We start from the raw sequence: 13342 nt of genomic DNA on the forward strand, positions 1-13342 counted from the left end.
GCAGAGTGCTTGTCTTCGGGCAGAATGACCCATGCGCGTGAAGTGTCGAACGTTATCCCCAGGAATTCGATGCACTGTGCAGGGACCATTTTTTCCTGTTGATTATCCGGGGAAGGTGCTGAAGAGTGTAAAAAGGTGATCTGCAGGCTCTCCTGACACTCAGTGGGAGTGGGAGAGAGGGCCTTGAGTAGAATGTAATCCAGATAAGGGATGACAAGGATACCCCGAGTCCGAAGTCCGAAGAATAGCTATTACCGTGGCCAAAACCTTTGTGAACACTCTGGGTGCTGAAGAAAGACCGAAAGGTAAGGTGGTAAACAGGAAATGGTGGCCTTGAATCGCGAAGCGTAGAAACCTCTGATGAGAGGGGAACATCAGGATGTGAAGGTAGGCATTTTGAATGTCTACTGAAGAGAGGTACTCCCTGGCTTCCATGGAGACAATGACCGAGTGGAGTGACTCCATGCGGAAATGATGGAGATGGACGTGCCTGTTCAAGTGTTTCAGATCCAGGATGGGACGGATGTTCCCCTCCTTCTTTGGGACCACAAAGAGGTTTGAGTAGAACCCCAGGAACCGTTCCTACGGGGGAACGGGAATGATAAATTCAGAGTCGAGAAGATTCTGGATGACACTAACGAAGGCCGGGATGAGCAAGCGATCCTTGGGAGGTCGGAATTCGAAGAAGCATGGTGGTGGGACAAAAGAAAATTCTATCTTGTAGCCGTAAGAGATGACGTCCCTGACACAAGCATTGTCGACCACGGACAGTCACACATCTTTGAACCGGAGAAGGCGACCTCCCACCCTGGGACAATACCCGGCTGAGGGAGGCCAGTCATGAGGAAGAAAATCTGTTGGACCTAAAGCGGGAAGGCTTTCCCTGGTGGCCCCGAGAAAGCCAGTAAGGTGGGGGCTTGATGGAAGGCTTCTTCTCTCGCTGTGGTGGAGATTTGTCTGAACGGCTAAAGGCGCTGCTTGAAAACTGGCGAAAGGAACGAAAGGGAAAGCGACTTCTGGGAGGAGCTCGTGCAACCTTCCGTTGAGAGAGAGAGAGACCCTGTCACTGAAACGTCTGAGGCCCTGTAAGGGAAGACTGGTGAGAGATCTTTTGGAAGCCGAGTCCGCATTCCATGCTTTTAGCCACAGGGCCCTGCGGATAGCGGAGATGTTGCCTACCGTCATGGCCACATCGAGAGCATGAGATAAGATACTTCACCATGTGAGCTATTTGATCTGCCAGGTCTGTTAGCTCTGTGGGGGGAGCACCAGAGAGAATGCCCTGTCGAAACGTCTTCGCCCAAGAGGAGATCGTCTTAGAGACCCAGGTGGAGGCAAATACTGTTCAGAGGGTGGATCCAGCAGCCTCAAAGGCTGACTTAGCTAGGGACTCGATGTGTCTATCAGCTAGGTCCTTCAGGGCAGCACCGTCTGAGAGGGGAAGGGTGACGCTGGAGGAGAGGCGAGTTACTGGCGGGTCCACCAAGGTGGACACTGACCATTTGTGAAGGAAAGGGAAAGGGTATAAAACCCGTAATTGCTTACATCTCTGAAACCACTTTTCAGGATGCTCCCACTGTCTCAAGAGAATGTTCCAGAACTACTCGTGACTAGAGAAGAACTTGGGCGTCTTTCTACATCTTTTGAAAGGAATAGACTGAGTGGACTGCGTGGGTTCCTTATCTTTACCTCGAGCGTCTGAGTCCAAGACAAGTCAGAGACTGGAGCTGTAGGTCTATCCTAGTCAGAGGAGAGAGAGCATGCGGCTCTTGATGCTGAGGAAGGAGTGAGACCTTGAGGATGAGCTGGACTGCAATAGCTTCCTGGACTTCCTCTGCAATCTGCCATGTAGGAGTTGAGTACCCACGGGATCTGACTCGCCCTGGGGTGTAATAGGGGCCACAGAGGAGGCAATGGGCAGGCGCTCTATAACAAAAACCAGGGTCTGGAACTCCTTGGGTTAAGTTATCAATGGACTTGGAGAGAACTGCGGCCCACTCAGTTGGGGGGGGCATCCTCACTGCAGGTGGTGGGGGGGCTCCGTTTATGGTATGGTCGGAGTACTACAGGCCTGACACAGGGATGAGGTCTGACCCTATGGGAACTTCATGCGACAAGAAGCATATGCAAAATGTAGGACGTGGACATGAGAATGGGAGCGAGAAGATCTAGTGTTAGGCATAGAAGTAGAGGGAAAACCAGAGGATGCCAGAGGGATAGGTGCTGGGGAAGGAGCTGCCTCAGAGTGGCAGAGTTTACCCAGGTTCAGAAGAGCTGGACAGTCCCCCTGTTGCTAGTAGCAGCGATGGCTCCGGATCAGCAATGAGCTGGGTAGCAGTGTGTTGGGCGCAGGAGCAGAGCTGCGGTGTCTGCGGAGCTGGAGGCAGAAGATGGCGCTGGATGCTGCTGAGGGCAATGGAGAAGGGGGGCCAAGTTTAAAAAGGGCGAGCAGGGTTCCGCGCGCGGTGGGGAGAGAGAGCCTGACAGTGATAGGCCGATAGCGGTGGGCAGGAAGGCCAAGGAGTAAGTGCGCGTATGATTGGGCTGTGGGAAGGGGGCGTGGCCTGGACAGAGGAGGAGGCCACGCTGAAGGCGGGGACTAAATTTATGGAGCAGGCCACCGGGGCAGCGCGGCCAGCGCAGAGCACATACAGGTAGGCCACCCGAAGCTGAAGACAGAGCCGTTGGGGAGGAGGGGTCCTTGGGAGAGCACGCTAAAAATGGCCTTATGGGGCAGGAAAATACCCTAAAGGGATGGGGTGGTGACCCATCCAAGGAGGAGGTCACGAAGAGTCTTCCACAGTCATCCCTGGGGTAGTCGACAAGCGACTGGAGGGGGTACCTCTCCTTCCTAGGTACCATCTTCGTCCTCCTACCCCACAATCAGGCCCAGGAGTGAGAGAGTTGGGAAGGGGGCAGGACCCTCCGCCTTTGTCATGGTTGTCTTCTGGATGGATGGTCTTTTCACCGTATGCAGATGCGCCTCGAACACTCATCTGTGTTGGAGGGGCTGAAGTCCTGACAGACAGACACGGAAGGAAACAATAAGTGGTGGATGGACCCCACACTGAGAAACTGGTCTAGGTGGGAGACAGGGTGAACCATTACACCCTGTCGCCTGACGAGCTGTGTCTGAATGACAAAGGGAAAAAGGATTACTAACACCCAACAATACAAACCTGAGGGGCTGAGAGCAGCCCCTTGTGTCCGCCTCCTACGGACACTAAGCTTAAACTGAAGTTCTGAATGCCGGTTGGTGGGTGTATAATACTGGGGAGGAGCTAACATTTTTTTGCATAGTCTCAGCCTCCTAGTGGCAGTAACCATACACCAATGGTATCCTGTGTCCTGCAATGAAGCGATAAAGAAACGTGCGTTTTTGTTGCAATTTGACACTTTTTTGATTGCTTTCAATGATGAAACGCAGGAAAAAATGCAGAAAAAAATGACCTGCTGCAGATTTGTTTCTGCAACCTAATTTGCAAGGAAAAAATCCTGAACGTCTGCATGGTGAAAACGCAGGAAAAAATGCAGAAAGAAATGACCTGCTGCAGAAAAAAATCCTGAACGTCTGCACAACTCTTCAGAATTCTCATAAACTTTGCTGGTATAAGGATATCCTTGCAGATTTGTGAAAATCTGCAAAAAAAAAACGTGTCAAAAACATAACATTTGCACACAGCCAAAGTGTACTGTACATGTTGATAGGTTTTTTCCTTGAAGATTTGGTGCAGAAAATAATCTGGAGCATGTCAATTCTTTCAGCGTTTTTTCCTGCGTTTTCATCATTGAAAGCAATTAAAAAATGCAGCAAAAATTCCGCAAAATGCAACATATGCACTACACTTCAGGCTCCTTGACTTTGCTGTCATCAGGATTTGCTCGCAGTTTTCTGACAAATCTGCACAAAAAGCACATAAAAAAACGTGATAAAGGGTATATGCACACAGTGCGTTTTATTACATTTTATTGATGCGCTTTTCAGTGCAGTTTTGCAGCGTTTTTCCACCCCAGAATGAACAAAATATGCATTAGAAAAAACGCATACAAAAAAGGCACTGAAAACGTAGCGTTTTTCCTGCCAAGAGATGCAAAAATGGTGCAGAAATTTCTGCAACTAAATACTCGAGGTGCGCACGTAACCTAAGGCTATGTGCCCACGGTGCTTTTTTTCAGCACAAAAAAAGCTGATTTTTTTCGTGCTTCTTTTCATGCTTTCATGCTTTTTTTCGTGCTTCTTTTCATGCTTTCAAGCTTTTTTTCTTGCTTCTTTTCATGCTTTTTTTCATGCTTTTTTTCCATGCTTTCGTGCTTTTTTCCTGCTTTTTTTCCTGCTTCTTTTCATGCTTTTTTTTGTTACTATTGAATGCTTGTTTCAGCTCATTAAAGTTGGATGTGAAAAAAAAGTGTTCTGATGTTATTTCCTTATTCAACCCATTTTCCCATTTTCTTCAATCTCCATTTTGGAATAAAAGTGACAGGAAAATGATGATCTATTAGATCGTTTACCAGCGCCGCTATTCACCGGCTCATGCTGGTGAATAGCGGCGCCGGGAATCAGGTGCTCAGAGATCACCGTTGCTATAGTAACCCGCTCATTAGGTTACTATGGCAACGGTAGGAGCGGTGATGTCACCGCTTACCAACCCGCAGTCTCTGCTCACTCATTGAGTGATTACACAGCACGAGGAGCAGAAGCGTTCTTCCTCTCCCGTGCTGTCTGATGTAGCAGAGCTAGATCGGTGACAGAAGACCAGGATCGAAGAGTGGTGAGAGGGAGTAATAAAGATGGTGTCCCTAAGTGTGTCTGTGTATTTATTTCTAATAAAGTATTTGTTCTGTGTGGTGTCTTTTTTTAACCCTTTATTGGAGATTCTTAATGGCCGGGTCAAACTTGGCCTGATATTAAGAATCTCGGACTTAATACCAGCTGGTAAAACAAAGCTGGTATTAACCCCTTATTACCCAGCGTGCCACCCGGCACCAGGTCCGCTGGAAGAGTTGGATACAGCGCCAAAAGATGGCGCTTCTATGAAAGCACCTTTTTCTGGAGCAGCTGCAGACTGCAATACGCAGCTGGGGGACCAGAAAGCTTGGGCCACTCTGTGCTGCGGATTCCAGTCCCTAGCTGTCTGGTTGTACCTGGCTGGACACAAAAATTGGGCGAAGCCCACGTCATTTTGTTTTAGATTTTTGGCAAAAAACTCAAGAAAAAAGGGCTTCCCTGGATTTTCCATTGCCAGTGAAGGTAACACCAAGCACCAACCATCTTTGTGAACACTCTGTCTTCCTCCGTCGGACTGTGGTGTGTGCTATGCGAAGGCAGTGCATCTTAAGACAGAATGTTAACAAAGATGTCGCCAGAGATAGTACTATGTCCAGACTCTGACGCCATCGTGGTGAAGAGTTTTCTGCAATAATAACAAAAAGATATTACGCATGCACCGAAATTAACGTCTATGACAGCGTAAGGAGATGAAAGGCTAGGCAGGCAGACAGGAACGGAATTAGATAGCAAAACCCGACCCACATATTCCCTTCCTGTTGCACTTGTCTATCAAATAGCAGTGCATTGTTGGATCTTTACTTGCACTTATTTCTGAAATAAAAGCTCCAATCTGTGAACAAAAGCTATACTTACATTCAGCCTCCTAGCTCCAGTATAGCACTGCCTTTGCTTTATATATGAAAATCCTGATGGTTGGTTCCCTTTAGGTTCAAGCACATATGTATACATGAGTAATATAGGTTCCTGGCTTACAATGGCTCTTGTCACCACCACAAAGATGACACGTCCACGCAGGTCTTTGTGAAGGCTGGCTGCCTGACTCAGCTCTTTCCACAGTACACAGAACAATGCCGGTCACCCACACACCTCCTAATCCATTCTCCTCACCCACGATCGGTGCCGTCACATCTCTTTCAAGTTCATCTTACCAAGGAAAGCCATTGCCGTCTTCGGTCTCGGTGGCGTCCTCTTGATCTCTCTCAGTGGTTTGCCGTTACCGCTGAACTTGGAGGAGATCAGCAGACAGGCGGCTAACTGGTCACATTTCTCTTTTTCCAGCAATGATTTACTTTTCTCCTTCAGATATTTCAGCTGCTCCATGAACTGCGGCTTCAGAATGTCTCCATCCAGCTGTGAAATGATGGAGGACACAGAATAAGTCAGCCTGCGTGGCTCCCATCCTCACCATCTTAAAGGATATACACAACTTTGGGAGCTTTTTTTTATTTTTTTTACTTTAAATGCAAATATATTTTGAGTTAAAAATACATATTGCAATTGGGTTATATGAAAAATGTTGCACCATTTGCCTTCTACAGCTTCTCTATTGCACTGTCTGCAGTCTATTCTGCAGAAAGAGTTAACTAGGAATCAGTCAGTGAGCTTGTTCTAATGGGAAGTTTGTAACTCATCATTTTTGTTTTAATACAGTGCCTTGCGAAAGTATTCGGCCCCCTTTCAACCTTTTCCCACATTTCAGGCTTCAAACATAAAGATAAAAATGTTAATGTTATGGTGAAGAATCAACAACAAGTGGGACACAATTGTGAATGTGAACGATATTTATTGTTTATTTTAAACTTTTGTAAAATAGAATAAACTGAAAATTGGGGCGTGCAATATTATTCATCCCCTTTTACTTTCAGTGCAGCAAACTCACTCCAGAAGTTCTTTGAGGATCTCTGAATGATCCAATGTTATCCTAGATGACTGATGATGATAAATATAAGCCCCTGTGTGTAATAAAGTCTCCGTATAAATGCACCTGCTCTGTGATAGTCTCAGTGTTCTGTTTAAAGCGCAGATAGCATCATGAAGACCAAGGAACACAACAGGCAGGTCCGTGATACTGTTGGGGAGAAGTTTAAAGCCGGATTTGGTTACAAAAAGATTTCCAAAACTTTAAACATCCCAAGCGATCATATTGAAATGGAAGGAGTATCATACTACTGCAAATCTAGCAAGACCCGGCCGTCCATCCAAACTTTCATCTCAAACAGGAGAAGACAGATCAGAGATGCAGCCAAGAGGCAAATGATCACTCTGGATGAACTGCAGAGATCTACAGCTGAGGGGGGAGAGTGTCCATAGGACAACAATCAGTTGTACAATGCACAAATCTGGCCTTTATGGAAGAGTGGCAAGAAGAAAGCCATTTCTCAAAGATATCCATAAAAAGTGTCGTTTAAAGTTTGCCACAAGCCACCTGAGAGACACACCAAACATGTGGAAGAAGGTGCTCTGGTCAGATGAAACCAAAGTCAAACTTTTTGGTCACAATGCCAAATGATATGTTTGGCGTAAAAGCAACACAGCTCATTACCCTGAACACACCATCCCCACTGTCAAACATGGTGGTGGCAGCATGATGGTTTGGGCCTGCTTTTCTTCAGCAGGGACAGGGAAGATGGTTAAAATTGATGGGAAGATGGATGGAGGCAAATACAGGACCATTCTTGAAGTAAACCTGTTGGAGTCTGCAAAAGACCTGAGACTGGGACGGAGATTTGTCTTCCAACAAGACAATGATCCCAAACATAAAGCAAAACCTACAATGGAAAGGTTCACAAATAAACATATCCAGGTGTTAGAATGGCCAAGTCACAGTCCAGACCTGAATCCAATCGAGAATCTGTGGAAAGAGCTGAAAACTGCTGTTCACAAACGCTCTCCATCCAACCTCACTCAGCTCCAGCTGTTTGCAAAGGAAGAATGGGCAAGAATTTCAGTCTCTCGATGTGCAAAACTGATAGAGACATACCCCAAGAGACTGCAGCTGTAATCGCAGCAAGAGGTGGTGCTACAAAGTATTAACTTAAAGGGGCCGAATAATATTGCACGCCACGATTTTCAGTTATTTATTTTTTTATAAAAGTTTAAAATAAGCAATAAATTTCGTTCATCTTCACAATTGTGTCCCACTTGTTCTTGATTCTTCAACAGAACATTAAACTTTTTATCTTTATGTTTGAATCCTGAAATGGGGGAAAAGGTTGAAAAATTCAAGGGGGCTGAATACTTTCACAAGGCACTGTATTTCATCTGATTTATGATCACATGAATGTTCCGCTCTCCTTTGATTCATTATATGGTTATAAATCAGCTTAGAGGAGTTCAGTAAAAGCCAGATAAGGCTAAATGCACAAAGTATTTTTATTAATGAATTTTCGGAGCAGAACCTGAGTGTAAACTCCAAATTCTCTTTCAAAAATGCAAAAATATTGAGTTTCCGCTCAATTTCCACTTCAAAAAGACTCAGTGTGTACATAGCCTTACAAACTCTCTCGTTCGAGAACGCTTATTGACAAATTATTAGATTATTTCATTCTGCAGCGAGAATGTGCCTTAAAGGGGTTGTCCACTAATCTAAGGGGTACTTTGCACGCTTCGACATCGCAAGCCGATGCTGCGATGCCGAGCGCGATAGTCCCCGCCCCCGTCGCAGCTGCGATATCATTGTGATAGCTGCCGTAGCGAATATTATCGCTACGGCAGCTTCACATGCACTCACCTGCCCTGCGACGTCGCTCTGGCCGGCGAACTGCCTCCTTATTAAGGGGGCGGGTCATGCGGCGTCACTGCGACGTCACACGGCAGGCGGCCAATAGGAGCATAGGGGCGGAGATGAGCGGGATGTAAACATCCCGCCCACCTCCTTCCTTCCGCATAGCCGACGGGAGCCGCGGTGACGCCGGTAGGAGATGTTCCTCGCTCCTGCGACTTTATACACAGCGATGTGTGCCGCTGCAGGAACGAGGAACAACATCGGACCGTCGCGTCAGCGTAATTATGGAATTCGCCGACGCTGCACCGATGATACGATTACGACGCTTTTGCGCTCGTTAATTGTATCATCTAGGATTTACACACTACGATATCGAGAGCGACGCAGGATGTGCGTCACTTTCGACATGACCCCACCGACATCACACCTGCGATGTCGTATTGTGCAAAGCCCGCCTAACAATCCCTGCTCAATCACCATGCTTTTTTTCCGGTTATGATAAAGAAAGCTTATACTCACTTTGGTGCCGGCACTATTCCAGCGATGTTGGCACACGAGCTCTGCGCTCGATCACCACCGGCTTCACTCTTCCCACCTTCAGATGAATGAAACAATAGGAAGTGAGCGGCAGCCGCAGATCTGACTTCCTATTGATGTTTGATACGTACAAAGGGGGGAAGAGTGAAGCTGGTGGTGATTGGGCACAGAGTTCGTGTGACATAACCAATCAAGACTTTGGTGCACTATTACGCCTCCTCATTTGCATTGAGTGACATCATCGCTCATAGCGGCTCAGTCAGTCTGTCTGCACTCACAGCAGGCAGCCATGCTCTATGGCACTCGCTGTGAGCTTCACATGTAGTGGAGCTGAATTACCATGGGACCTCGTGTGGATTACATCGGACCTGCAGGGGTGTTTGGGGGTTAATAAAATGGTGAAAGAGGGTGTTTTTTGTATTTTATTCCAAATAACGGATTTTTTTCGGTGTTTGTGTTTATTTACTTTACTTACAGATTAGTGATGGGGGGATCTCCTAGACGACTGCCATTACTAATCTAGGGCTTGGTAGTTACTGTGGGCTGCCATAATTCCTTATTGCCCTAAGGGCCACCACACCAGGGCAATTGGGAAGAGCTGGGTAAAGTGAGGGGCTTGTCACATCTAATGGATGCAGCAATCCTGGGCGGCTCCAGGTTGCTATTTTTAGGCTGGGGGGGCGGCCAATAACCATGGCCCTCCCCAGTCTGAGAATACCAGCCTCCAGGTGTGGGGCTTTATCTTGGTATCAAAATTGTGTGTGTGGGGGGGGACACTGCAAACTGTTTTTCTAAGTTATTAAAATATTTTTTTTTAAAAAAAAAAAAAAAACGCCTGTGGTTCCTCTTATTTTAATACACAGCCAAGGTAAGCTCAGGGCTGGGGGTTGTAGCCTGTAGCCATGGGCTTTATCTGTGCTGGGTATCATAATATGGAGGGACCCTACGCCAATTTTTTATTTATTACTTTTTACTGTATGGATGCCCCATGTAAGACAATGCTGAAGCTCAGATCTGCGAGTTTTTCCTCAGTCCTAAACGGACTGTGGAAAAAAATCGTATACTGAGATTGTCTGCGAGTCTCTCATCACTCACACCCATTCAAGTCTATAGTTGCAAGAGAAACATCTCACTGCGCTCAGATGACATGCAAGTGCAGTGCAATATACACACAGGCTGACAATGGAAGAGATGGGAGGATAAATCTGTCCCTCTCCTCTGCAGCTGTGATCCGATTGGATCAGAGTCACATGACACTCGGACCACGCTCGCAGCAGAGTCTGAGCCTGGATGTAAGCGGTGAGGGCCCAGATGCAGGAGGAGACGGCCCTGGTGTAGAAGGGATGAGCCCCAGTGTGGTTGGAAGGAGTCCTGGCATGGGTGGAAGAAGCTCCGATGTTAGAAAATGGAGCCCCTGAGCGGGAGGGAGAAGCCTGTGTAAGAGAAAGGAGGAGGGGAGAGCCCCTGTGCGGGAGGGAGGAGCCCCTATGTGGGAGGGAGGAGCCTCAGTGTGGGAGGGAGGAGCCCCTGTGTGGGAGGGAGGAGCCTCAGTGTGGGAGGGAGGAGCCTCAATTTGGGAGGGAGGCACCCTGGTGTGGGAGGGAGGAGCCATTGTGCAGGGGAAGGAGTCCTGGTGTGGGAGGGAGGAGCCTCAGTGTGGGAGGGAGGAGCCTCAATTTGGGAGGGAGAAGCCCCTGTGTGGGAAGGAAGAACCCCTGTGTGGGAGGGAGGAGCACTGGTGTAGGAGGGAGGCACTTCAGTGTGGGAGGGAGGAGCACTGGTGTAGGAGGGAGGCACTTCAGTGTGGGAGGGAGGAGCCTCAGTGTAGGAGGGAGGAGCACTGGTGTAGGAGGGAGGAGCCCCTGTGCAGGGGGGAGGAGCCCCTGTGTGGGAGGAAGAAGCCCCTGTGTGGGAGGGAGAAGCCCCTGTGTGGGAGGGAGGAGTCCTATTGTAGGAGGGAGGAGCCCCAATGTAGGAGGGAGGAGCCCCAATGTAGGAGGGGGGAGCTCCGGTGTGGGAGGGAGGAGCCCCGGTGTGGGAGGGAGAAGCCCCGGTGTGGGAGGGAGAAGCCCCAGTGTGGGAGGGAGGAGCCCCTGTGTGGGAGGGAGGAGCACTGGTGTAGGAGGGAGGCACCTCAGTGTGGGAGGGAGGAGCCCTGGTGTGGGAGGGAGGAGCACTGGTGTGGGAGGGAGAAGCCCCTGTGTGGGAGGGAGGAGTCCTATTGTAGGAGGGAGGAGCCCCAATGTAGGAGGGAGGAGCCCCAATGTAGGAGGGAGGAGCTCCGGTGTGGGAGGGAGGAGCCCCGGTGTGGGAGGGAGAAGCCCCGGTGTGGGAGGGAGAAGCCCCAGTGTGGGAGGGAGGAGCACTGGTGTAGGAGGGAGGCACCTCAGTGTGGGAGGGAGGAGCCCTGGTGTGGGAGGGAGGAGCCTCGGTGTGGGAGGGAGGCACCCTGGTGTGGGAGGGAGGAGCCATTGTGCAGGGGGAGGAGTCCTGGTGTTGGAGGGAGAAGCCGTATGGGAGAAAGGAGCGTTGGAGTGGCAGGTCGGAGCCCAGGTATAGGAGGGAGGACCCAGATGTAGGAGGGAGGAGCTCCGGTGTGGGAGGGCGGAGCTCCTGTGTCAGAAGGTGGAGCCCAGATGTAGGAGGGAGAAGCCCCGGTGCGGGAAGGAGGAGCCCCGGTGGAAGATGGGAGGTCCCCGGTGCAGGAGCATAGAGTAGGTCAGGTAATGCTGTATTTTCTTATACTGCACTAACCCCAGTACAGCACAGTACAGCACAGCAGCTCCCACCTTAGTGCTGATCATCGTGGATGGCATCTCCCGGGTCTCTGCTCCCGGTGATCGGTTCTGGCTATGACTCCTTTTCTGCAGGGGGCCCCGGCTTTGCGAAACACCGGAGAAGTTTTAGCTCAGACGCCTCTGTTGCCAGGCAACATGGAGACCGCAAGTGGAGAGGGGTGGCGAGCTGCAGTGAGTGACGGCTGTGGCGCGCAGGCGCAGTGGAGGCTGCATAGTAATGGGGAGAACGGCAGTAATGAGCTGTGCCCTGAGAGGTGACCGCGTGCCCAGAACTCTGCACTTCAAAGCACAGCGCCACCTGCTGGATGCCCTCCGCGGCCTCATCACAAGCAACAGAAATATCTCACCTGTAATGTTCTGCCCAAACAATTACAGTTTGGGGGTTTTTTTGCCCCAAAAAATGTAAAGAGAGAAAAAAAAATGCATTCTTACTTTAAATGAGGGCACTCGGGGGCATTAGCTGGGTGGAACCTCATGTCATCATTGTGCCCGATACCTGGCGTATCAGGGGCCGCGCCGGTGACCCCAGAATCTGGGAGAGTCATGAGCCCCCCCTCGGCTGGAGACTACGGAGTCCCACAAATCGATCCACATAACGCTGGGGGGCACTTTTTAAAGGGGCAATCAAGTCATTATTTGTTTTAATGGGACATTCAAGGGCATTATTACTGGGTTATAGAGGGCAATAGTTGCCTTGACCCAGGGCGGGAAATCCATCCTATACCACCTGTACTGAGATATCTAATCAGACAGGCAGACAGGGAAAGAGAGAGACAGACAAAGAGACAGGTGAAAAGATAGAGGCAGACAGGGAAAGAGAGAGACAGACAAAGGCAGACAGGGAAAGATACAGACAGACAGAGAGAGGCAGACAGGGAAAGATACAGACAGACAGAGAGAGGCAGACAGGGAAAGATACAGACAGACAGAGGAAGACAGGGAAAGATACAGACAGACAGAGAGAGGCAGACAGGGAAAGATACAGACAAAGAGACAGGTGAAAACATAGAGGCAGACAGGGAAAGAGACAGACAGGGAAAGAGACAGACAAACCGAGACAGAGAGATAGAAAAATAGACACACAGAGACAGACAGACACAGAGACAGACAGATAGAAAAATAGACAGATACACAGAGACAGACAGAGATAGAGACAGACAAAGAGACTGAGACAGACAGAGAGATAGACAGGCAAACAGAGACAGACATGGATAGAGACAGACAGACAAACATACAGATAGATAGACAGACAGGGAAAGAGACAGACAAAGAGAGTGACAGGGAAAGAGACAGACTGAGAGAAACAGACAAAGAGATACAGAGACAGACAGGGAAAGAGACAGACAAGGAAAGAGACAGACAAAGGCAGACAGAAAGCGACAGACAGGGAAAGAGACAGATAGCGGAAGACAGGGAAAGAGACAGACAGGGAAAGAGAGAGACAGGGAAAGATATAGACAGGGGAAGAAACAGAGAGGGAAAGAGACAGTCAGG

At 49.0% G+C, this 13342-nt stretch overlaps 1 protein-coding gene across 1 annotated transcript in view; it reads right to left on the reverse strand.

Moving 5' to 3' along the window:
- The window catches only part of TEX26 (testis expressed 26), a 62183-nt gene extending 50157 nt beyond the window's left edge, over positions 1–12026 (reverse strand). Inside the window, exons 1-2 of the mRNA XM_075334613.1 lie at positions 11840–12026; positions 5938–6139 (exon numbers count right to left, since the gene is read on the reverse strand). Coding sequence (XP_075190728.1) covers positions 5938–6139; positions 11840–11866 — 229 coding nt within the window. The 5' untranslated portion in view covers positions 11867–12026. The remainder of the gene's footprint in view (positions 1–5937; positions 6140–11839) is intronic.
- Positions 12027–13342: the final 1316 nt, after the last annotated feature.

This window comes from Anomaloglossus baeobatrachus, chromosome 2, assembly GCF_048569485.1.
Source record: "Anomaloglossus baeobatrachus isolate aAnoBae1 chromosome 2, aAnoBae1.hap1, whole genome shotgun sequence".
NCBI classification, from domain to species: Eukaryota; Metazoa; Chordata; class Amphibia; order Anura; family Aromobatidae; genus Anomaloglossus; species Anomaloglossus baeobatrachus.